The 27,690-nt window shown below is 28.1% G+C and overlaps 2 protein-coding genes across 2 annotated transcripts in view; one reads left to right on the forward strand and one right to left on the reverse strand.

Moving 5' to 3' along the window:
* LOC132941294 (uncharacterized) overlaps positions 1-27,690 on the reverse strand; it is a 129,699-nt gene that overhangs the window by 40,089 nt on the left and 61,920 nt on the right. The window contains exon 7 of the mRNA XM_061009287.1: positions 25,328-25,481. Within this exon, the coding sequence (XP_060865270.1) occupies positions 25,328-25,481 (154 nt within the window). The remainder of the gene's footprint in view (positions 1-25,327; positions 25,482-27,690) is intronic.
* Positions 9,288-23,047, forward strand: LOC132941188 (uncharacterized). Its single transcript, XM_061009126.1, has 3 exons — positions 9,288-9,375; positions 20,687-21,450; positions 21,539-23,047. The coding sequence occupies exons 1-3, from the start codon at positions 9,288-9,290 to the stop codon at positions 23,045-23,047; spliced, it is 2,361 nt and encodes a 786-aa protein (XP_060865109.1).

The raw sequence follows: 27,690 nt of genomic DNA on the forward strand, positions 1-27,690 counted from the left end.
CCTATATTTGGTTTTATTCCCAAAGGGCCAATATTCGACTAATTCCACTCCACACTAATCGATTTTGTTGTAATATCTTTAGACCACTATTATTTATACAGTCAACTCTAAGTAAAGTCTGAGAAACTATAAAACGGCCCGTTTCTTAACACACATTATAAATACAGTCCAGTTACTATAGTAACAATAAAAGGTTGTTCGATGACTCAGTCGATGAAATAATGTTTTGATTTTATAATTAATACAGTAATGGTTCTTTTGAAAGGCAGATTAAATTATATTTTAAATTCAAGTCAAGGGCTATGTGGGTCGTGTGTCCAACGCAGGTAGGTACAAAACAGCCTTTTTTTTTTATATATTTACATAATCACTACGGAACTCAAGTCAGGATAGAAAAACTGGACTAATTATAGTCATATTATACAAGTTATTTTTCAACTATTTATAAACATTTTAAATTTTGGACTTTTTTTTAGTTTTCTATTTATGTTGATATCATATTTGTTTGTAAGTCAAAAAGCTTGAAAATGTAATAAAAGGTTCCTTTATAATGCATTATTTCTTTATAAGCATCTGAACTTCAATTTCTGAAAAAATTCGTCATAATCACAACAGTTTACAAATTATTTAGTAGTTAATAGCTCATAACACTTTTTATCTTAATTTATGCATTAAAGTAGGTATTTAGGCTGAGGTGCAAATTTATTTTCTTATACGTGTTCATAGTAGAATTTAATAAAAAAAAGTTTAACGTTAAGTATATACATGTATATACCACATATTATAAACATAAACATTTTTTCTGAAGTATAACTTGAAATGTTATCAAAATTTGACATTCGTAAGTAAAATAACGATTCCATCTCCTCACATGGTGTTTGTTGTTTAATTGTAATTCAAAAGATATCAATTGTAGAAACTTGAAACATTTTAATATTAATCAAAATATCATATACTACAAACAATGCAAGTTTTAAAAATATTATACTTTTTTTAAGCTATTTATAGGTATTATAAATTTATGCATTTAATCCATAAACCAGATTAAAAATAATAATCTCTGATTTTGTCATGTAATTGGAGAACATGAATAATAATAAACTAGTAATTACTATGAATTGAATAAAAATAATTTTTAAAAACGACATAGGTAAAACGCACTTTGTCTATTGTTCAAATGTTGTTAGGATTAACTGTAAAATACATTTAAATTTTAGAATTAATTAACTACTATAATAGTAATTACTACAATAATAATTATTATTAAATAGTTTTAATGAGAAATGTAGTGCAGAATAATTTTATGCTTTGAATTATTCATTAAATTAATTGTTTCGAAAAATTGTTGTCCTTACAACGATTTTCAATTAGTTAAAATTAACAACATAATTATGTTGTACGACAACGTTAATTTTCAAATTAATATTTCAACAAATTGGAGCCACTGTAGAGTGTTTTTGATCTTCAATAATAGCGATTAAATAATACGCAGAACATAATTGTCGGGAGATTTCAAGAGATAATTGATACTCGTACCAGCTATGTTATAATTCAAAACATGACTATACAATTAAATAGGTATTAGCATAAGAAAAAAAATTGTCGAACATGATACAGAAACCCGATACTGAACATTCGTCTCGCTCTACTCACTTCGGCCAAATGAATGGTGTATATTTAATATTTAATGTTATACATTTGTATGATACGCGATGAAAAAATTTCAAAAATATACATATATACCAAATCACAATTTTTTATTTAGCAGTTTTAGTTATTTCGTTGTAATTCAAAATAATTTCAACTGTAGGGAATTTAAAATGTTCACAATGACGTAGGTATAAATGATTATTTTTTATATAGGTATACAAGGTAGTTTTCAAAATTAATTATGAACATTCAACACATTTTAATAAATTAATATTTATAATAGCAAACAATAAATATCAATAATTATATAAAATAAATCAAAAGACACAACTATAGAAAATTTAAGTGGTTAAAATATTAGAAGTATAAAGTGTAAAGGCATTTTAGCCAATAGGTAAGTATCTACAGTAATACAACATTAAATTTACTATTCTGTTTTATTGTTATAACTTATGAGTATAGTATACAATTATTGTATGTAAATTAAAATTAGTTTCTTGAATAAAAATGACCAAGTGATTTATGTTGATCAATAAAATATTTGATTTTTTAAAAAAACTATTCTAAATACAACTTATAAGTTATAATATGAAACCAACTATCATCCGTAAAACCTCCTATTTGTGTGACAAAAAACTCTAATCTAATAAAACCTTCAATGTAGTAAAATATGACAATTCATACAATATTTTCACAAAATAATATTGAATTTTAAAATCAATTTACGTTTTTAAAAAAATTTTCGTGTCTCCTGAATTATCGGGTTTTAGCTTATTGGAGGTTATTTATAAAAAAAATAAAATGGTATAGGTACCCTGGAATAGGTAGGTTCTAATATATTTTTATTCCAATGTTTCGTGATAGCAGACAACTATAATAATAGCCTGCAGTAGGTAGTTAACATATTGATTTATAACCTATATAATATAAAGTTCGTTAAATTTTTTCTTTATGAAGCTCTTATAATGGAGTACAGTACCCTAACAAATAATCTATTGTTCACTAAACTAATAACGTCCCTTCATAGGGTAGGTATTAATTGATCCATATATAATATGGGATGGGCCTCAGTATGATCCATTTTCCTATATTAGTTGTGAAAACACGATGGCTCACTATAGTCACCTTATAATAATATTATTAGTAGGTATATTGTTGGTTTTTTCTACTATACGAAATCATACACTTTATGAAATTCGTCATAAAAAATGAATGTATCATATTATTGTCTAAAATACATAATAATATGATAGTCTGACAACATTTGAGATTTAAATATGCATGACGCTTTATGTGAATTTTTCAATCGTTTTCATATGTCTTATATTTGATTATGTGAATTTATAATGTTTATCTTCAATTCGTTTTAATTTTGAAATTATCAATAGTGAATTCTAATTTACCGGATAATCAATACCGGAGAATAAATGAGTACATTTTTTTTAAGACACCAAATGGGCAATATGTCAACACGTTAACCACCTAATTCATTGGTTTGATATTTGGCTAATTATATTACTAATGCTTCTCAGTACAGCAAGTATCATATCTCATGTTTATAATATTATAGAATATAAGTAATATGTGCACTATTATTGTACTTATAAATTTACAGTATTATAGTACTACAAATTGTTATTGTTTGTTTATATTTAGTTATCTATATCATCATTTTTTTACTCATAAAGTAGAGAACTATTTTTTTTTACTTCTACGAGTGTCTTATACTGCAGTGCCTATAATATTCTTAAGTTAATCAGGGTTGTTTTGTCAAGGAGGTAGATACCATAATATACTTAATCATAATAATTCCTTTCCTTATTTTAAAACTCTTACTCGAAGCTGATTTGAATATTAAATGTGGTTTTTATTTGCTTTAATAGAAAGTAATTAAAAGTGTTGCTACGTTTAATACAATATATCATTATAAAAATAATTTGAATTCGTAATTCTGATATAATCCATATTAAAATTACTTAAATTATTGCATATTTGCACGCTAAAAAAATATAAATGATAGACGAATACCCATTTAATAATATAACCTGAAAGAGATATTACATTGTTTAATAACAAAACAATTTGTATAAATAATATAATGCATTACATGTTAATAGGAAACAAAAATTACCTTCACTGTTTTATTTAATACATTTTTAAAATGTGCATAGTAAAATTGTCTAGTGGCTCCTTAGATGTATTAAGGTTAGAACATAATATATATATATATATATAGCTATTTATATTTTACAATTATTAACTGATGCACACAGGTTGCTTCGTATTTTATAGAATATATAAAATATAATAAACTAATAAATGTTTTAAGTGGTAATAAAAAATAATACTTTACCTATCACATGATTCTTTCTTAAATTTGAATTTGTATGTAAAACAGAACGAGATGATGCAAAATGTAAATTAATTGTATATCATTAGCTTGTAAATATTTTCATAGCTAGATCAATTAAATTTAATCTAGGTCAGATTAAAATATTATATTTAAAGTAGTAAAAATATGTTTTCATACATATATATTATAAAAAGTTATATTAAAATTAAAATTACATTTTTTTAAAATTTACTATTGATATACCTAATTATTATTATACTCAATAGTATTTTTTGGTTTCTCTATTTTTTTTTGTGTTTCTTAATAATAGGTACATGCTGATTTGTAGAGGTAATGAGTAGATATTTTTTCAATATTGAATTATTGATTTCATCAAATATTCAAATAGTAATTTAATTTTTAACTTTTCGACGATATTTGGGTGGAAGGCGAGTATGCACGAGAAATAAAACGGTGACCGGTCTTTAAAACGTATACATTTTTATTTATTTATTAATCATGGACAAGTAGGTACACGTTATTATAAAAAAAAAATGAATACCTACAAAAATAACTATATCAAAAAAAAAATAATTTTTCATCTATCTTAGTGACGTAAACTATAACATATAGCTTTTAACCCTTATCCATCACAAGAATAATAATTTATTTCCGGCCTTATGGTTATTCATAGGAAAAAATTCATACGAAAAATACTCCAGATATCATAAATACATGAAAACAGTAACTAGACATAATAACTTTCAAAAAAAAATGTTATCTTGCATAGCATTTTAAGATTTTTACATGTAAATAATAATAAAAATGTTTAGATAAAAATTAAAAATTATCAATCATTATAAATATAGTTTTAAATTTTTAATATAGATCACATATTATTATAGCAAGTAATCAATAATAGTGTTTAAATGGCCAATTTATAGAAATTTTAAAATCATGATTTTACGATATATTCTCTATATTATAGTCATGTAATGTAAATTTAAAATTGTCATTAATAATGACTCATTTTATTATAATCATTAGGTACCAATCAGTTATGACTATATAAGTATTAATTTTTCCAAACAGGTTTATTTTTTTATGGAATTCTAATGTCTTATATACCTTGTAGTAAAATAGTATTCGTAATACTTCGTAAAACTGTTAGTTTTACATTTAAAAATCCACCCACAATATCCCCGAAACAAATGTGAAAAAATAATGGAAGTATAAAATATTAGGTATTGTTGTTTAAATCCTTAAATCATCTTGAATTTTTCCAAAAGTTCTTTGTTAAAAAAAAAGTCACCCCGTATGGCCGTTTAATATTATAATAATTATATTATAATTTGCACGTACTCGACAATTAATGTAGGTATATTTGTATTTTTTTTCGATTAACCATGGTTGTCACGTATTAATATTAGTTTTTACTTATATTAGCCATACAATGAATTGCATTATGTTCAGTGCTCTATATTGCACTGTGTTGTTAACATAATTGTTTACTGTAATATTTTCTAGAATATAATTTATTTCTAAGAAAAGAAAAATTCAATTTATTCAAAATTATACCTACTAGAAAACGCTGATATTTTTCTACGGGTGATATTTTGATATAGCCCTTTCAGTTATATTGAAAAAAAAAAAACTGTTCTTTAATTATGTAAATGTAAACATAAATCGATATATATAAATATTATAATAAATGTAAAAAGGTAAAATTTTAATCGAAATCAGATTGGATTTACTGAATATTTATTATTGTAATTCCAGGCGCGGGTGTCCTACCATGATTGTTCTTGTACATACCCACCCACCCACCTGTTATATGGTGGTTCACCCGTTTTTCCTTTATTAGTTAATTATTAATCCGACTTCTGATTTTTGAAACTATTAAGGTATACGTACCTACTGAAGAACTATATTTTTAAATACTTAGAGTGTTTATATGTTTATATTAAAGAATGGCATAATGTGGCAATAAAAACTTATTTTTTTAAAAATAATTTCCGAAATTTTTTTTCAGCTTTTTGTTAGAGAAATTCTTTTTTGAAAATACATATACATTATAGTTCAAATAAGTAGTATATGAGTTACTTCTATGCTATGATTTGAAAATCATAGTAATGAATTAATATTAAAGAAGTTTATGTTTGTAAAAGTTATTCGTGTAACATTAAAATATAATACATATTTTTATGTAAAATCATTATTAAAAACTATTATTTTTTAAGACATAGATAAGTTTGATAACTCAGAAAATATTCATACGAATTATAATTTAAATACTTAACATTTTTCAAAAAATCATCTCATTAAAGTTTGGAAAATGGCGATTTCTCATTTGAAAAACCTAATTGTATCATTAAAGAATACTCCATAAATGGTTTGAAATTAAAAGTATTTGAAAATATAATTTATAAGTTTACTCACGAATTCCAAAAACCAAAATTTAAATAAATGCATTATTACAGAATAAAAGTGGTTGAGCATATTCAGTGAATCACCCTGTATTCTCTTCTACCCACCTCCTGTTATTACTTCAAAAATTACATTAGGTACTATTTTAATACTTAATGGAAATTAATTATTCAAGTTTTAAAATATTTACATAAATTATCCCTATAAATTAGGAATCTCGGATTTTTAAGCTACACGAATATAAACATTTACATTTTTTTTTTAGCTTAATCAAACTATAAAATAGTTAAATTTATAATAAATGTGGCCATTTAATCAGTTAGAATTAAAAAATATAATTTTTTTGTTGATTTTTATAATGGACAATTTATATTACAATATTAAATAAGTTATTGTTGTTCTGGAAACAAAAATGAATGTTTTGATTTTAAAATAATATCGAATTGGTGTCACTTTTTAAGACAGCCTTTTAAGACCCAGCCTAAGGAACGTATCAATATTATTCAGTATCTAAATTTTGCATTTTACATTTTTAATTTTTTACTCTATTTGAAATAAATTATCATCATGTCACGGATATGTAAGAATCGAAATACAAGGCAAAAATATAATATCTAGGTAGTTATGTAATGTGTATAAGTTTAAAAATGTATTTACATTTTTCTATGTAATGAATACTAATATCTTTGCATTTACTCAAAGTTTGAGTAAAAATGAATACATAAAATTACAAGCCAAAATAAAAATCTATATGGTCAACAATTTACGAAGTGCTGTCCTAGATAGTAATTATGCAATACTGTATAGCTTAAGATATTATAGGTACAAGATTCAATCTTAGGTGCAATAACGAAATTTAATAATATACGCTAGTGTTTCATAATATTTGTATTCCTCATTGTCACAAAAACAAATGAACACGGTAATTATTATTAATTTAATTAATAAAAATAATAAATATGGAAGTTCGCTGATTCAAACAATGACTTTTTGTATCAAGTTATTAAGACTATTTGTTTGTTTAGTATTACAATAAAACATTGATGAATAAAAAAACAAGTTGGTAAAAACTGAATACATTGAAGTTTTAACTGAAAAACAGAACATCCAAAACATTACTTATAGTTTAAAAATGAATATGAAAAATAAGCATTTTAAAATTTAAACCAAACATCGTGTCTATTAGGTAAACTGTAAACATTACATTATGAATATCAAATAAATGCAAGAAATAATTGTATGAAATAATTTTCTGTAAAAATAATACACAAATATTTCATAGTTTTAATTTATACAACTCATCACCAAATATGCAATTTACATTCGATAATAATACAAAAACTCTAAAAGATATAAAAGTATTCGATTGAAATTTGTATGTAAAAATATACTCTGTAATCATAAACAAAAAATATCGAATATTAAACATTTTTAAGTAGAAATAAACTGGATCTTTTAATGTTTAAAGAATAAAATAATCTATTAATAAGAAAATTAAATTTCTTAGATTGAGATAAATATTGATCAAACAGTAAACATGATTTATTCAGAATCCGATTCGGGTTTTATTTTCGATTTTCAGTCAGTATTATTTTGAAACATTTAATTTAAATGGTCTTAAGCATTTAGACAGACGAATACAATGAAGATAAACTGCTCAAGAAGAGTGCTGGATATTAAAATGTAGATGTATTTCCTTATGATGAGATTGAAGTAAGGCACCTATTTATAAGAAATGAAGATTTATGTATTTTTTTTAAATTGTTTCAAATGAAATAAAACAAAGAAATTTATTTTCTTGAAAAAAAAAAAATATATACCAACAGTTAAAAATATAACATTCTAATATATTATGTTCAATATAATTTGGTACCTCCAAAATATATGTAGGTATGATACTATCCAGAAATGTATGATAATTTGTCATACAAAATACATTATATTTTATTCTTAGATAATTTAGGTATATTAATTAAGACTAAAATAGGGTATCCTTTTTCAGATGTGATAATATTATATAAATGTCTTATGCGGAGATTTACTTCTGTTTAATATTTAATTTGAATGATTATTTGGTTTTCATTAAGGTTTTCAACAAAAAATATGTTCAATGTATTTTGGATTCAAGTACCTACCTACTTATTTTAACAACTAAATAAAACACATAATTTTAGCTATTCGCGCATTTTATTTCTAGTTACACAAATGGTAGACCCAAGTCCCATCTTTGATGATCACAGTTATTTTGGTGCCCCTATTTTGACATAATTTCATCGAAATATTTTATTTAAATACAATAATAATTATTAATCTATTCTACGAATCTTCGTAACCTTCAAATCTTTATTATATATAGTATTTAAAATTATCTTCTGCCGTGGGAAAAGTTGTTCTCTCATCGTCCAGTGTACACTGAAATAGCCTCATGCAAACCTTTGTTTTTTGGTGTGGTCGGGATCTCCAGGTTATGAGAATTAAGCAAATCGCCATACCTACATTTCTCAAGTGAAATATTTTTCAAAAAAAATTAATAATAAGGCCCACATTCACTTATAGGTGTTAGGCAAGAACAACGATATTATAAGCTCAACAGAACAAAAACTTAGTATTTTTGAAAATTGTGACTGTGGCCAAAAATTTTACAATTATACTGGAATGTATAAAACGCAATTCAATAAATACAAGAAGAAATAGAAATGGCATGAGTCACAAAATGTATAAATGTTCGAAGGTAACAGTACATTGGACATGTTATACGCAGAAACGATGAAAACACCATTTAAAATGGTCATGAATTGGAATCCAGGAGAGAGAAAACCCCTAGGGAGTCCCAGAAAAAGGTGACTGTATGGGATTTGGAAAGACTTACAGAACACGAATGGATGGTGGTGAAAACCCTTGTAGGGCTATAAAAGCCAGAGGAAAAAATAAATGTAGCGTGCTACTAGATATTTATCCTCTGAAAGGTAAATTGAGGAATCATAGATATGTTTTTAGGTATGGTGCGCAGTGCAAAAATATCAAGTACCTAGCATGCGACATTTTGTTAAGAATTTAATGGTTTAAGAATATTATAGATTGATTTTTAGTATACATTTAATTCATTTTTTTTATTGATTTATGTATATATAGCGGTAGCCAATTTATGCAAAAAAATTGGTTAGAAAAATGGTTTCCAATGAACATATCAAAAGTATATAATATACTGTCTCTATTCTCTAAAGTAATATAATTATAAATATTACAAGACATATACACTTGTAATGGCAATAATATCTCTGTATAGTAGTTTATTTTAAACACGGATATTAAATGTTCATTTTGATTGCAAAAAACTATTTTTATTTACCTATTTGTAAGTTAGGTTTTAACTATAATCCATAAGGGTGATTTAAAAATTATATTATTATCTATATTTTATAATTTATTATGTATCATGGGTTTATAACGGCTTGGTCTTGGTGCTTAGGTAAAATAAATGTACCTATATAGACTTTAGGCACATTATATAATATATTATAATGGGAACAGTATATTATATACTATTATACTCTGTTGACGTGTTCTACAATATACGATAAGATCACAATTTATTTAAGAATATTAATTTAAATAAACAGTATATTATCCAAGTATCCAAATAATTATTATTGGAATAACACTTCCAATAGTAAATATGAAGTCATTATAAATTGGATTTAGAATAATTAATATCGATATAATTAAGACGTGTAGGCTGTATTTAAAAAGTTTTTATGACAATTTACTGAAACGAAGTTAATGGAAATTACAATTGAATTCAAATAATAAATTATAACGATTTCGAAATAATAAATCTAGATTAAATAAGTCTCAATCGTCTATTTAGTACACATTATTGTTGTCGGTCGATGTAGTGGTCTTGCGTGAACTGGTCTGACCTACAGCACAAAGTTTCTGACACGTCACTGAGTTGCGCCAATAGCTGATATACGATATAGAACACGTGACGGGCTGGCAATGACGTTTAACCGATAGAGTTCATAATATGGAGATGACCATAAACAACACGTAGGAAAATTACTATTAAAATCTTATTTCGAACTAATAGACGGGTAACTGCAGCCTGCAATAGTGTCAACTAGTAAAACTATATCACTTACGGCGGAATCGTATAAGCTTCCAATGTCTGATGAGGTTCAGAGGATGTTAACTCCGAGAATATTCGTAGCCCCACATCTCTAGAACGCCCTGGTAAGCTCCCCCAGATAATATATCACGACTTGCCTGATACGATGGGCTGTTAATCACACTGTGCCACGTGTAGTGCACGATATTACACCGCTATGGTTGACTACCTACCCTCACCACGCACCATCCGTTACGATTATATACATGTCTTAGAATTGTGATGGTTACGCATTTCCATAACGTATCAGATACAATGGATACAAAATATGCTTCTATTATTATTTAAATAAGCGTTTCATACAAAAAATACATACTATCTAAAACATATACGCACATTTCTCAAGACGGCACAAAGAAAATCCGGAAAAATCTGTACTTTTGACACTGATTAAATGATATAAAACTGCGTGAAATATATTATGTTAGTTATTTTTTAAATACCAAATTCAGAAAATGTTAACGTTTTGCATATTTTTACGTTATTTGTAAAATATTTGTTATGTCGAGAAAATGTCACCACGTTATATTAACGTACAACATTGGTTTTTATTAATATCCAATTTCAGTTCTCTGCCAATATTATTTACGTTTACTATGTATTATTTTTATATAGGTAAGTACAATAAACATTATATAATATTTTTACTATAATAAACTAACTATTGAAAAACCGATAGAAACAAAATAATAATCAGAATACTAAATCATAATATATACAATGGAAAAAATTAATAACAATTTAAAATTAGGTCTTATCAACTCTTACAAATTAGTCGGATAAAATAATTCGTATATTCAAAATATAATATGTATAATATACCTATTTACCGAGATTAAAATGTTTAAACATTTTAACAAACCTTATACAATATATTCATCAAAATATGATTTATAGGCATTTCGTTGTACAAAAGAATCTTGGACATTTTTAAATGATCCTATCGAAATATTTGCTGAAGAACTGGTTTTCAATAGGAACAACTAACTATCAATATTCATCATGAACCAACAAAAATTGAGGTGAAAGGAATAAAAATCGTTTTTATTACAAATAAAATTTAGGAATCATATTAGATATATATTATAATAATGGGACACTAAACAAAAAATACTTTTGACGAATCTCGGTCATGCCAATTACGGTACTTATTAACAAATAGGTAAAATAATTTATAATTTATCGGTGTATCATAGTTTAATCGCCTCTTAATATTTTACACGGAATAAGTAACTCATAATATCACAGAAGTTCTAAAGATGTATTCATTTTTAATAATATAAGTAGCTATTTCATAAATGGTTGGTTCACTACTAATGACAGGAGACAAATATAACAAAAGGATTCCTCCAAGGATTTCACATCGTTCATTAATATCGCTAATTGCAAGTGCTTAAAATTAAAGGTGTGTGTAACGAAGTAGCTCAGAGTACACTAGAGAGAAGGAACTGGTGCAAAACATAATTTATAACATACATTTTACATATTATATACCTACTAAATTAATATTTTAACTATTATTTTATTTTTAATTTTAAGCTCTGATCGCAGTAAGAAATAATATGTACTTATATAAATATTATTGTTGCAAAAATATAGTCTTGTTATTTTTTCAGTGTTTTTTTTAGTAAAAATTCACAAAATATCTCATAAAACACTTCTGCGGATCGTAAATTGTTGAATCTTGATGGTACTTTTATGTGGTAAATTTTCGATTTTTTGTACTTTGCTATGCTATAATCGCAATAATCAACAATAAAAATAAAAATTGTTGTGCTCAATATAATATAGGTACAATAATTTTTTAATTATTTATTGGTATATATTTAGAAAACATGGAAACTGATCGAGAAACTACACATATCTAACCTGTTCATATTTGGTTTAGAAAATTGTTCACGTTACTAGAAAACGGAAACCATAACAAAGAAACAAATTGAAATATTATGTAAAACTAATTAACCAGTGACATTTGTTCCGATATTCTTCGAGTTATTTATGTTAATCGTCAGTTCATATAAATTCAATTGGTTGGTTATCACATTACAGTGACTACATTTTGGTGTCTTTGTTCAAATGGTGTTTGTTCGTTTGATTGACAAGCTGGTTGAAAGATAAGGTTGCTGTCAGTTACAATGTCCTAAGGAATTAATTTAATGTTATAAGGGAACATAGTTAGTGACACATTTAACCAGTATACAATTTCGTAATTTCATCTTTATTTGAATGACAACTATAATGCCATTTGGTTTTCATACTTGTTTATAATAATGAAATCATAATTAGTTTTATTTTTAAAAATTTTTTGACCAAAACTTGGAAATTGAAACAATTGTTATATATTTTGAAATGTTTTAAATATCTTTACATACCTACCTATAAACTATTTCATCGTTTAAACAATATTTTTATTCACACTTTATACATAATAATACAATTATTAATTATCATAATAATTTATTGTATTCCTCTAGTCCTCTCTAAATACATAATGAAATATTGTTAGTTATTTTTACCAAATTTGAAATTAGTGGAGCTATTACAAATTGTTTATGTGTTATATCATGTAAATGATAAAATACATTTTTTTTTAGTAAAAGTATATGGTGTGGTGGAAGAATGCATCGAAAAAATTTACGAGAATTCGTAACATAGGCATTTTAAACATACACTTTATTTAGCTCTATAAAGGCTGTTCTATTTATTAATATCTTATAAACAAAAAAAATCTAACGTTTCGGATTCCTGTTTAAGGTCTGTTAATAACTCAATTCAAAATCAAAATAAAATAAAGTCTTTTCTTTCACTTTCCGTTTTTAAATCATATATTACTCAGGGAATTCTTTACAACAATCTACTATAGGTATTCTATTACCCCTCAAATTCGATTTTATTAAAAAATACATTTTTATATTGTACCTATATCTTATGATTTATCCGCTTATCTCTTTACTTATTTCTATTAACTTCTGTCAGTAATAGGTACAATTCACTGGAAAAAAAAACTACATTAGCTATACCTACTACCTATCATCACATTTCCATTATCTTTATAATTGCATTATACAATACATAGTTACCGTTTATTGGACTTTCACCAAATGTTTTTAGCTTATGTTATTTGAAACATAATATTATTTTATACTAAACTATAATCTTTTAGTTGACCCAAACATATGCTCAACATGGTTAAACAAGTACTATACAGAAATAATTATATACTTTGTTATCCACCTTCCTAATGGCTATTTTCCGAGAAATCAAAACTGAATAAGTTCATAAGGTATAACACATAAATTATACTTAATGAAAAATTAAAGCAAATTGGATTTTATTTTTATGTTTATATAAATGAAAAATAATGAATATAATATTATGTTTATTAAAACTAACTGAATGTTACTATTTATCTAATTACTTTAAATCAAACAATATATATTTGTATTTTGGATTATTTTTGTATACTTAAATTTAAATTTAGCTGCTACCTATGGCCATTAGTTTGTACATGATAATTTATTATTTTTATACAACACCAAATTATATTAAATTTCATTGCAACTTTGATTATAATAAATTACTAGTACACAGCAGTCATCCTCAGACAAATTAGTCAGTGGGTTTACGTGACATGAATATGCATCAAACTACCTATCAAAATGTTTTATCTTTATTATTTTCCAAAACAAAAAAATGATATTCGAAGTAAAAAAAATCTAGTGATGTGAGTCTCGTAAATCTACAGTGTGAATTTTACAGTCTTATCATAATACAAATCAGAATTTTTATACAATGTTAATGACCGATAAATGAAATGAATCATTGTGATTATTGAATACCACATTTCGTTAACCACTGCGGCACTGAAGTATTTGGATAATAATAATATAATCATGTCGCTTAATATATAATATTGTCTAAATTTTAATAAAACAATGATTAGATAGGTATTAATTATTAGTTTTAATTTAATTTCTTGGTCACAAAGGCCTGTTTTTTACTTTTTAATTCATATTTTCATAAATAGGTTTGTAACACTGCAATAGTATATATTACAATTTATAATAATCAAAGAGACTATTAAATTGAATTTATCATTATTATTATTTTATACATATATGATATATATTTACTATAGAGGTACCTATTATAAAAGATGTGTTATTCAGTATTTTGAATTCTAATCTAAACTAAATTAATTCTATTTAATTTTATGGCATAAAAAGAAATTAAGATTATTGCGTTATTTTATATTTCTCTTGACTTCTTTACGATAAATAATTGTGGTAAAATTCAATGGATACTCTATAAATTAATTTTTAATAATAATTTACTAATTATACCATAGATTTGGTTAATTTACCTGTAAAATTGTTCGGTAAATTACCAAAAAAAAAAATGTTTGGGTAAAATACACATTACATTAAAAACACATAACATACATATACTACTCCATAAACACCATCGCACAAAGGTAAATAAGAAATATTTTTTGGGTTAGGGCAAGTAAAACAGACATAATAATATAGAAGTGAATATATTTTAGATTTACAACAATAAATGAAACACAATACTACAATAGATATGTATAGACATTTTTTTTTTAAATTCATGGGATAAAAATATTTAAATATTTCTTTATACTTGGCAATATTAAAAAAAATATATATTTTTAAGTACCTAATCCACTTCCAGTATGATAAATAAAAAAATACTCACAACGAGCATAATATCCATGCATGGAGATTATATTATTATGTTATTGTATTTGGATTTACAATGTTATATTACAGTATAAGCCAGTTATTGTAGGTAGTCAACATACGTCTATCGATAAATATAAAACTTTTCTAGTCTTAATATAGAATACTATAATAGTTCGTATTTAGTATGACCAAGAAAGATCTTTTCAAAAACTTAGTTAAACGGCTTAAAAGAATATGAAAAACAATTTTTACTTTATGATTTTTATTTGATTTTGTTAAGTTCTAGGTCAAGCGTATTCACTATGCAGTGAAGAGATTTCTTTTTCAAAATGATTTAAAATATCATTTCTACACACAGTTCATCCGCTTATTATGTGAAGTATAAACAAACAACTTGTTATTAAATATTGTTAAATTGAATATACTTCCAGCCTCCAGGTCTATAACTATAAAGATAATAATTTAATCTATACCGTATTTTATTATATACGAACCATATGGCCGTATCTATATTTATATATATTAACATCCAATACATATTATATGTATTGTATTTTTATTTTGTATAGAATTTAAATATACACCAGATTCTTAAAGTTATATAATGCGGTTTTTTTTTTTTAATATGTATCTAGTACCTACATTAATTTATGTAATTTTAGTTATAATCAACTAGGTCACTTATTACATTCAAAAAATATTATCTTCCATCTACATTTTAAAATAAAATTAAACGACTCCAATGAATTAATAAACACCTATCCACGTGTAATTTTAATTTTTTTTTATAAGTTAATATCAAAAAGACAATTTTTATGCACATATATACTATAAATATTTTTCCTTTTGAAATTGTTTATATATTTTATAGCGAATGTATAGGTATAATAAATAATACAATGTTGATAATAATATTATGTACAGGTACTATTATACCCATTATTAAGTTCCTATAAAAATGTTTTCATTTAATCTAAAACTACTAACTGTTAACATTACTAACAATTTACAACATTTATCACTTATAAACCAAATGTTCTAAGGCTACACATATATCTAGTAATTATTATTTTAGATTCGGAGCGGCGCAATGAGTGTATTGATTTCACAATGATGTGTGTGTGTGTGTGTGTGTTTTTTGTGTCGTGTACACGATAACTACTGAAGTACTGACTAGTCAAAATAATGCTTTGATTTTTAACTTCAGTAACTTATATGTTGAGAAAATGAATTTATTTGGTTTGTTCAAAAGATCAATATTGAAAATTCTCAGTAGTTTTAAAAAGATTCAGGATAAAAAAAATGAAAAAAAATTTAAGAAAAACGCAAATTTTTACATAATATAATCAGTTTTTGACAAAATCGATTGTGTTTTTTAGTGAAACTCAAGTACGAATATAAAACAACAAATAACCATAGATACTTTGAATTTTCTCCCAATGTGTATATTAACATTTTCTATACGCTATACATGTTTAAGCTATTTATAAGCATAAAAAACCTACAATTTTCCATAAGTTTTTTAATAATAATTGTCATTAAAAAAAAATTTTGATCGGTCAAGAAACTTGAAAATTCAATAAAATATTCCTCCTTAAGTTGTTATTAGTGGAAATTTAAAAAAAAACATTAGCGTACATTTACAATAATTTTTCGTGATCATTGAAGTTAGTTTTGAAAAAATTTGTCAAAATCACAAAAATATACAATTTATTTTGAGTTACAAATTCATAAAATTATTTCTATTTATAACAAAAAATTTTCAATTTAATACAAGTTGTCTCATAAGTCATAAGTTCAACTAACTTTGACGGAAAAAGTTCAACGGAAACTTAAATTAATTTTTTATGAACATTTAAAGTTTAAATTTAGACATTGGATATTCACCCAAAAATACATAATACATTATCCATTATCATAGTTCTACGTTATAAATTTAAAAAATATTTTGACTGAGTTATTTTATATTTATAGACATTTTAAATTTTAAATTTTCTATAAATGTAAAAAAAAGTTTACGTCGAGTCTAATAGTTTTAAAATTTAATAAATAGTTTTAAAAGTTGTTTTAATATCAGTTTAAAAGTAAATTAAAAATATTATTATAATATAGGCTGACAGACATAATTCTTCGTTCATAATCGTTTTTTGTATACAATGATAATATTACATCAATGAATTCAAATTTAACAAATTCATTACAGTGATCTACACAGAACCTTATTCAATTACAGCAGAACCTACGTATCCACCTTTATTACTTTTTCACTTATCTTAATTATTCTTACAAACTACTCTCGCGTGCCCCAATTATATTTTTAGCATATTGTTTTTAAATTACTGTACTGTTTTCCAATACATGGCATAATCATTTATTATAAATTTCACATTATAAAGTTATTATTATTATTATTATTATAATTTGGCTATATTCATACAAAATTCATAACGTCACCAAGTAACGCGAGTTGTTTATTAAAGTTTACCACTCAACTTCATTCAACCTAACTTTTTGAAACATTACCTCAAAAACCTACAAGCAATATTGACAGACGTTTAAATTAACGTGCAAGTGAAAGCCTTTCGAAGGCATGAATTCCACTATCTATACGATATGAACATTCCTGCAATTAACATTTCGAAATCAGGTAGTTATATCATACATCGTTACTGTATTATATTCAACACTCGGAAGTTTTAGCACTAAAAATGTTACTTTTTTGCTCTTAAATATGCACTTCAAACTCCAAAATATGCACTGTAAATAGCATGAAAAACCAGAAAATATGTATTTAACATGAAAAAAATATAAATTTATTAGAAAAATATTAAATGTGATTTTTCAATTTTATAAAATGTTTGGGCTCATGGACTGTCGTGGACTATTTGGACTGGTTGAATTATAAATAGTTGATAAAAATATTAAATAACTTAAATATGTTTGTAAAAGTGTACTTATAAGGTCTATTCATTTCCTAACCAAGTTAATCATTATTTTCAACATAATGTGATAATTTCCTATATTATGTATATTATAAAAATATACTCAAAAATAGCATTAAAATCCCTAAATTAGCAAAATCGCAATAAAATCCGTAAATATGCAAAAAATAGCAAAATAAAATTTCGTGTATGACATCAGAGAAGTGTGAATAAACATATTTGTACTTACTTTGGATGTTCTAGAACGAACTAAGAAAAATATGCATTTGCTAGAACTTCCGAGCCCTGGATTTATATTTTACTCTTAAAAATAATTAACATATTGCAATAATGTGACATGAAATCGACGACTGGACAAGTGGTGTAGGAAGCATATTCAGCGGAACTCGTGAAAATTTGTTTTTCGATGTTTGCAAAGTAATCAAAAGAAAAATACCTACAGACTATAAGACAGTTCATGTTTAGTTTAACGTACTTTTACGCACTTGACTTTTTTTCCCTCTAGAGAGTTTATCGTCATTATAATACGTACCTATAACCTACTACCTACATATATTGTATTATTATTAATTATTTACCTACTTTTTGCATTATCTTCGCTACCTGAACAACCAATCTGGACATAAACTGCGCTAAACAGGATATGAATTATGAGTAGGCATACAAAATAATATGTTTACATTTCTAATTTGCAATCTATGTTCTATGATATTTTCTATATAAATATAATATCATATTGCAATATACGTTTTTAAACTAAATTAAAACAGCAGAAACATAATATTACAATAATGTTAGTTTTTGTCATGCCTTGTGCACTGCCACGTGCGTATAGAATATAAAGGATGTTTACTAATAATAATTATTAAATAATTTTTTTTTTTAATTGTTATAAGTAGTAGTTTTAGATTATAGTGTAAGTTTAATTTTAGATAGGAAATTCGTACATTTTAAATAACTAATTGCAACCAGGGGCGTATACAAGGGGGGGAATGTGGGGGTCAGATCCCCCCCCCCAATAGGCCTTTTTTAAAATTTTATAAAATAGTGTTCTTAATGACTTAATGTAAGGAAATTACAAGGAAAAAAAATGGCAAGGATTTTTTGTAAATTTTTATTTTAACACATTCAACAATTAATTAAAAATAATTTACTTAATATTAATCAGTAATCATATATTTATTTCATATTCATATAATCGTATTATGTAATATTTGATAATATGTATATTATATATACAAGTATAATAAATTATTATAAGATAATAATATGTGGCAGACCAGCCACGGGCCGTCGCCAGTCGCCACCGTCACCGATATCAACGCGGCGGAGACGACGCCCGCATGTCCGTGCGTATAATAATACATTTTCCTATACATTAGAAAAAGAAATATAAAAATAGCTAAAAATAGCTTAAATAATAAATATTATTATCTAAAAACAAAAATCAACCACAAATATTATGTCAGTTGTACGAACAAGTCATAACTACATATAACTACTTGTAGAATTTAAAATAAAATGTATTGAATATATATATGTTTTATCATTTATTAGGTATTTAAATGTGCACATACCTAGGTTTAGGTATTTTTGTTCCATAATAATTTGTTTGCAACTGATCCCCCCCCCCATACAAAAGTTATGTATACGCCACTGATTGCAACAATATTAAAAGCTTTCTCCGGGGACTTAATGAATCCTATCTGTTATTATTTGGATATTTGTTTGTAACTTTAAGCCAACAATTATTGAAAACAAAAAACTAATAATATGCATTCGACATATTTTGGGACATACCTACCTACTTTAGTAAACTAGTATCTAACAGTGCACTGTTTGTTCCCTCTCTCTATCTGGCCCATGCACAATACACAAATTCATGTTTTTGAGAAATCGTAGATTAAAATCACCCATTACAAAAGTTAAAGAAATTAATATTTTTGAGGGTATGGCTTGATTTGTCTAAACATTGCACAAAACAATTTAATAACCATGTTAAGAATATAATCTGTGTTTGCATGCAGGTTATTTCACAATAATTCGGTTTTTAAGTAAGTTTTAGCATTTTTAATTTGGGCTAAGTTTCTATACTTGCTAAAAAATTGAACTATCGTAAAAAACCCACATACAAATACAAATAATGTTCTTATTATTAAGTTTCATAATAGGCCGATTCAGTCTATATTTTTTAAAACTACCGAAGTCAGAACGTGATCTGCTGAGATCAAATTTGCTAAGTAATTTGCATTTGTAAGACGGTGAAAACAAATGTGTGTGGTGTCCTCTTAAATTATTTTTCATATCTATATATACAATTTAAGTCTATCCATGCTATAGTTAAAAATAAACTATAATATGTCCAATTCGATTCATACGTGGTATTGTTTTGACGTCTATTAATATACCATAACAGCTAGGGTACCTATATAATATTATAATCGTAATTCATAATTATTAGGTCATTATAACCGTAGTCGCGGTATAGAACACTGTACGATTAACAACCAGACTCAGCTTATCCACGAGTTGGAACTGCTGTGGAACGTAAACGTTCAGCTCCTGTTGGGCGTTTACAACGCGCAACAGCGGGTGGACAGGTTGCTGTCAGCGACCGCACTCGGGCGGGACCAAAAGACAAGTAACGGTATCGATACTGACAGCGAAAGTACCGATACTGACAGCGACAATACCGATACTGACAGTGACAGTACCGATACTGACAGCGCGGACGCCGACGCTTGTAGTGGCCATGTCGAGAGCGGTACCGGCCAGAATAACGCGGCGGCGAAGGCGACCGCCGAAGTGGCCGTGCGTACCATCCACGACCTTAACCGGCGATTGGTGGCATTAATGGCGGCCACAGTGTCGGCCAAATTGGTGACACCACTCGAAACCGTGATTGAAGAAGACGAGGGTATCGGATCCGAGGTGACCTGTCCGCGGCGGCAGTGCAGACCGGAGCGGCCAGTGCAGCAGCTTATGAAAACGGAACCGTTGGCCCGGAACCGGAAGTTTGGAAAACTCGAACAGCAATGCTGCATGACGAAGGTGACCGCCGAAGCGGCCGTGCGCACCATACACGACTTGTTGACCCTTAACCGGCGATTACTGGCATTAATGGCGGCGACTGTGTCGGACGAATCGGTGTCCGTCTCCGCCGTCAACAAACGGCGCTGGCGGGAACTTCGAAGTCACATTGAAGAATACGCCGTAGACGGCCCGGTAAAAGCAATAATATTATTAAGTTTCCGTATGTTTATTATAATAATTATGAAAATGGTAAAACGTTTATTTTTTTTTGTTCATATAGAAAAAAGAGAAGACAAACGAAGACGAAGACTATAACAATGACAATGACGATGAATTTTATGACGCATCCTCAATGGAGTCCGAGACGTTATCGCCACCACCGTCCACACCACTCCAAACCGTGAGCAAGGAAGACGAGGGTATCGCATCCGACGTAACACGTCTGCAGGGAGGACAGTTCAGACCAATCCGGTCAGTCCGGCAGTTGATGAAAACGGAACTGTGGGCCCAGCACCAGAAGTATTTTGGCAAGCTCGAGCAGAAAATGTTCATGACGCAGGCAACCTACGCGGGTGACCCGAGGGATAGGAGACAGACCGAGCAGGTACAGTCAGCCGCAAAAGTGCCGGAAGCCCCCTGCACAGAATCGCAGACTGCAGCAGCGTCATCGCCTCTAGTGTTGCCGGACTACTCGGAAGTGGAATTTTTCTTTAGCTGCTCCGAAGAAGATGACGACGATGATGACTATGACCGCCGAGAAGACTTTGCAGAGATCAACTGTACTTCGTCGTCAGAAAAGGAGACCGTGGATTGGACCGACTTCTGGAGCGACGAAGAGCCAGTGCGGTTAGCTGCCATTGGCGCTCCAGTGGCGTCGTCGATGAGATCGCGGAGGTTCTGTCGACCGCATCATCACCGACAACCACATCCTCCAATCATTGGCGACAGCGATTTGGCTACCGACACTATGACGTCGACCTCATCAACGGAGTCTGCGGCCGCGGAGGATCAGGTGGACGAATCTAACGTCGATAGCGTTATTACAACGAGGATGATCGTTACCGCTCGACGTAAGGGGACCGCAAGTGTCGGCAGCGGTTCGATTAAACGGCGGTGGGGCATGCTACCCCGGCGGTGTTTCAGTGGTGACGTGGATGCGGCAGAGAAGCCGACAAATTGTCCAAGGCCACCGTCCGTGGCTGACGCGCAAGTGCAGTTTGGCGAAGGAAACGTTTTCGTGGTCGACCTCAGTGGTGGTCGTGGCGACGGTGAACTGCAGCTGTTACAGTTGCGCCGCGAACTGGATGCGCAAAGACGTGAAAACGGTCGACTGAACGACATGTTACTGAGATTGCAACGCGGAATGCGACCGAGCGACCAGGGGAAAGGCGACAGTGGCCCCAGTGTTCCATTTCCGGACTCGGATCCAAGCGATTTGCCCGAACCGTCCCGGCTTGCTTTCGGAGCGGTCCACGGTCGCATCGACAATTTGTTTTCACCGCTCCTGTCCTCACAGCCGATTTCGGACGACGACGTTGACGGCGGTGATGGAGATCGTCAGCAGAACCAGCCGGATGGTGTGGAACAACAGATGCAGCTTCTGGTGTACGACGGCCGCGCAGACGCGGCAGTCTCGCGAGAGTCGTGGTCGGAGGATCCGTTAAACGACGACATCCGCCGAATGGATCACACCAATCTGGTAAACGTGGGGCTCCCAAAGGTCGTAGAACGGGTCCGCCGGGCACTTGTGCTGTTGCAGCGTCGGTCAGAAAATTTCGCCTCAAAATGAATTATTTCTTTGTTTTTTAGCGTACACGACGAAAATAATAATTTTTTCAAATTAATATTATATAAGTATAGTACCTATAATGACGTGTGTAATAACTTTACATTGAAACACGTTTCTTAATATTATTTACCTATACTGCTTGTAATTTTTTCCGTTTACGTTCGGTTTTGTTTATATATATATAATATATTATATATTACATCATTACGACACTTTTTTAATTTTTATTCGCTAAATACCTAACTACGCAGTAGGTGAGTTGATTCCCGAGACCTACTTTATATATTAGTTGATTCCCGGGTCGTTATATGTCACAGTATACTGGTAAGCTCATTAGCAAATACCAATTTTTAAAAACAATGTGTTATAAATTTTTACCAAATTACTAATTTTTTTAATAAGAATTTTTAACCTAAATACTAAATGTTTTAATAATATTTTTTTACCTACTAAATTTTTTTTTAGATGTTTTTACTAATAAATGTTTAACAAAAAATTGAATGATTTTCAAAATATGAAAAAACTAAAAAGAACAACATTTTTGAAAAACTTGTCAGCCAACCCCCTCGTGGTGTTTCTTGAATTAGGCGAATAGGCTGAATATATGACTAAATATTGAAAATAATATATAATGACCACGGAATCAACTCGCACATACCTCTTAATGACCCGGGAATCAACTTGTACGTATCTCTTAATGACCCGGGAATCAACTCAACAGTATCAGTGCAGGTAAACAGGTACACGGGAATCAACTCGTACAGCCCCTAACTATACTATTATTATTTTAAATTGTTACATCTATCTTTTCATCTTACGATATTGGTTCTAATATTATAATAATTTTCCAATAGACTTATTTCCGTTGTGTGTGAACGTATTACTACTACTACTACCTAGATAATGTAAACAATTACTCTCTATAATAATAAAATTAATAAATAAAAATAATTGTTTAATATAACAACAATGTAAGTCACAGGCGCCCATAGACGTGTCTATGGTGATATCCTAGGGTGCTTAGGCTACTCCTGCAATATTCAAAAGGTGATGGTCAGCTGAGTTTTGAGTCAGATGTGATATAACTTGTATTAAAAAAAAACAAATTTCTTTTGTGCATTGTTATAAAGATATGTTTGTAAAAATTATGTAACGGGTAACTATATTCTGTTAATAACATGTATTGTCGAGTTGATTTCTCCATCTAGCTATGATTCTTAATGCAAATTTCAATATAATATTATGTATGTGGTAGAATTTAAATGAATTATTTTTAAAACTATTAATAGAGACATAAAAGACATTTTAGTTTCGAATTAGGACTATATTTTAACAGAGAATAACAATTTTAATCATTTTGTTTCCATTTAAAAATATTATTCGTAGATATTTGAAACATTTAAAGTATATTATTATATTTTATACACACAATGACATTTTCAAATTCAATATTTTCGGCAATTACTATAATTAAACCCACTGAATTATAAATAATTAATAGCAAGATAAATTACTTTCATAGAAACAATATTATCACAACATATATTTGATAATATAATATGCTGACGAACCATATTCGCCCCGAATCCTTTTTTTTTTGTAGACATACAATGGTTTTATATCATTGAATTCAAATTCAATATAACCATTACAGTGACCCACTCTACATCTACAGTAGGTACGGCAGAGCTGTAGATCGGTAGCCACTGCCCACCTTTTTTATAATTGATTGCCTAACTAGGTATGATAAAAATAATATTTTGAGATCTAATAGCAAACATACATCTCTCTTCTAAACAAATATAATTTATTCTGTATTATCATTTAAGATTTTTTTTTTTTTTTTGTCACAAATGAAAACTCATTTCTAATTATACAATATTATGGTTCTTGTCTTAGGATAACAAAGTTTTCAAAATGACGTGATTTGTTTTCATTAGTTAAGTTAAGACAAACTATCATATTTCACTCTGTGTTACAAGGTATAACGAAGCGCGGCTTTTGCGTGTTTACAAAACGTATTTTTGTTTTATATTGTTTTACAAATCTTATTATTATTTTTTAACGGTATACAAACACCGTTGTTCGTAATGAGTAAAAAGAAAAAAAAAACCAAAACCAAAATGATAAATCATACTTGTGGGACCAACTCGAATATTATAATTTATAATGCACCTAGTTGTTATTGATTTACGATCGCTTCCGTACACATATTATAACGGGTGCAATGCCGCCGGGAGTCGTTTAATTTCGCGGGGGAAAACATTGGCACGTACTTACCTCTTTGACGCTTATGTCGGTTTCCATTATAATCCCTTCGTCAGTGGCGTCAGTGGCGTAATAGTGGCTGAATGGTGCACCCGGTAATGGCACCGGTTCCACGTGTCCCGTTTTACCGTGGTAACGCAGCAGGTACGCCGTCCAACAAACATACCTGTCACATAATATAATAATAATGATAATTTCGATTTAATAACATCGCGATATTTATTATAATATTATAATATTATGTGCAACGTGTGAGATAATCGAAATCCGTTATAATATGTAAATTTAATATCTCTCAGTTTATTGCATGCGTATTGTGTATACGATTTTAATAATCCGTGACAGTGCATACGGAATATATTATAATATCAATAATAATATTATTATTATGTCAAATATTGTGTTTTGTACCTGCTGTATAACAGAATAAATTTCAATCGGATATATTTGGCTACGTGACCTAGCGTTTAAAAATTATGTAAAATAATTAAGGTTTTCCTTGTTGAAACATTTGAAAGGTACCCAATATTATTAACGAACAGCTTATGAAAAAAATAAATAAATTATTGCTTTTGGAGAAAAAATTTAATATTTGGTACATTAAAATACTTGATTATAACGTATATTTTATTTAAAACATAAACATTATACATTGTACGTACCTAATATTTAGTAATAGTTTCTGTTTCATAAATGCTCTACATATTATGTTTCTATGTATCATATTTTAAAATATTAACTAGTGCTATGACTACTGTATCGTTGTTACATTTAATTAACTTAAAATTTATGAGTAGGTACAAGGTAGGTATCTAAGTATCTAGGTATATTTTTTATATTTTATTACAATATTATACATTATAATCAAGATATGAGCTATGTGGTCACAGAAAAGTGGCTGTTTGTATAATTTAACATGATTTTAAGATATATTGGTTCTGCACGTATTTCAGTACATATTAGTTCTATGCTACCTATCAATGTTATTTGGTTATCATACCTAAATCAGCTTTATATCTTATTTACTAGATATTTATACTTTAAATTATTTTTATGCATATTATATTATTATTTAATTTTTAATTTTTTTACAATCTGTATTTATAGTAATACAATAATCTAATTAGATAAAATGAAAATAAAAATAAATAGAAGGCCAGGAGAGGGGAAAAAGCCCAATGGCGGCACCCCGAGTATAATATTATTTAAATTTATTTTATTTTACAACTAATTCTCGAGTATAGTTCCTCCACTGGAAATACTCTTCAATCTGTTTGCTTTTTTATGTAATCATATTCTAATACTAGACCTGCTATTATTGTTCGAGTTATAACAGATTGAAAAAGTATACATTTACAAATCACAATGTTTTAAAAAAAATTGACTGTAGTGGTTCACTTGTACCTATTGGTTTCATTACAATTACGAACTACAGTAAGTAAACAGTTGAATTTTTAACGTTTAATTGTTTAATAAATTAACATACAAAATCCGTTTATTCGAAACGGTTTAACATTATTGAAAATGGATGTAGAAAATCAATTATTTATTCAATAATTAGTAAAGCTATAAATATCAATTTTAATCGTAATACTCTAACGTCCAAATGGTTTAATGATTATATCTCGTTTATTCAATAATAAACCTTTACACACTCATAAAATAGTTATAGTTTCTGAATTTATGAAATGAATTCTATTTGTTCCAGTTAGTTGAAATAGTGGCTTGAAAATATTTAATGATAGGTTCCTAGGATATATTTAATTTTACATTGAATTATAATATAAAACATAATATAGACAAACTTGGGCCTGCTGTGGCTCGGTGGTTGGCCTCATCATTGGTTGGTTACTAACATTTTCTGAGGTCAAGCATCGGCCGACGTCGCTAGTTCTCGGATGGATCAAATCCTTGCCCCACATACACGTGTACCTCAACCAACCATAACCCCCCCCCCCTTCAAAATTCTAAAAGGCCATATGTTTCCGATGCTTAAGATAAATATAAAAAAAAATATATAGAAAACTTAAGTATCAGCTATAAATTTTATTTATTTACAATTTATAAAGAAGTATTCATATTCTTCAGGAATAAGGTCCGATTTTCCTACAAATGTGCATATAAACTTAGTTACATTTTCAGTGCTAGACGTTTTTATCATGATTTAGAAAAGCTACTAGAAATTCTAAAAATAAATTATTTAAAACACTAGTATAGTGATGCAACTTTTAAAGCGTATACCTTTTATCCGTATAAGTGATAAATTACTAATACATATTATACGGTTTTAAAAGCAACAAATTCTCCACTTTGCTCAGAATTTACATAATATACTCCTAAGGGTTTCTAAATTAAAGTAGCCAATATTATTATTT

This window comes from Metopolophium dirhodum, chromosome 3 (assembly GCF_019925205.1).
Source record: "Metopolophium dirhodum isolate CAU chromosome 3, ASM1992520v1, whole genome shotgun sequence".
In the NCBI taxonomy this organism is placed as follows: domain Eukaryota; kingdom Metazoa; phylum Arthropoda; class Insecta; order Hemiptera; family Aphididae; genus Metopolophium; species Metopolophium dirhodum.

What these genes read in the sequence shown, in the direction of transcription:
- LOC132941188 (XM_061009126.1), top strand. Translation starts at nt 9,288, where the DNA reads ATGGATGGTGGTGAAAACCCTTGTAGGGCTATAAAAGCCAGAGGAAAA. An exon ending in AGATATTTATCCTCTGAAAG is followed by an intron (nt 9,376 to 20,686) that starts GTAAATTGAGGA and finishes CATAATTATTAG; the next exon opens with GTCATTATAACCGTAGTCGC. An exon ending in AATACGCCGTAGACGGCCCG is followed by an intron (nt 21,451 to 21,538) that starts GTAAAAGCAATA and finishes TTGTTCATATAG; the next exon opens with AAAAAAGAGAAGACAAACGA.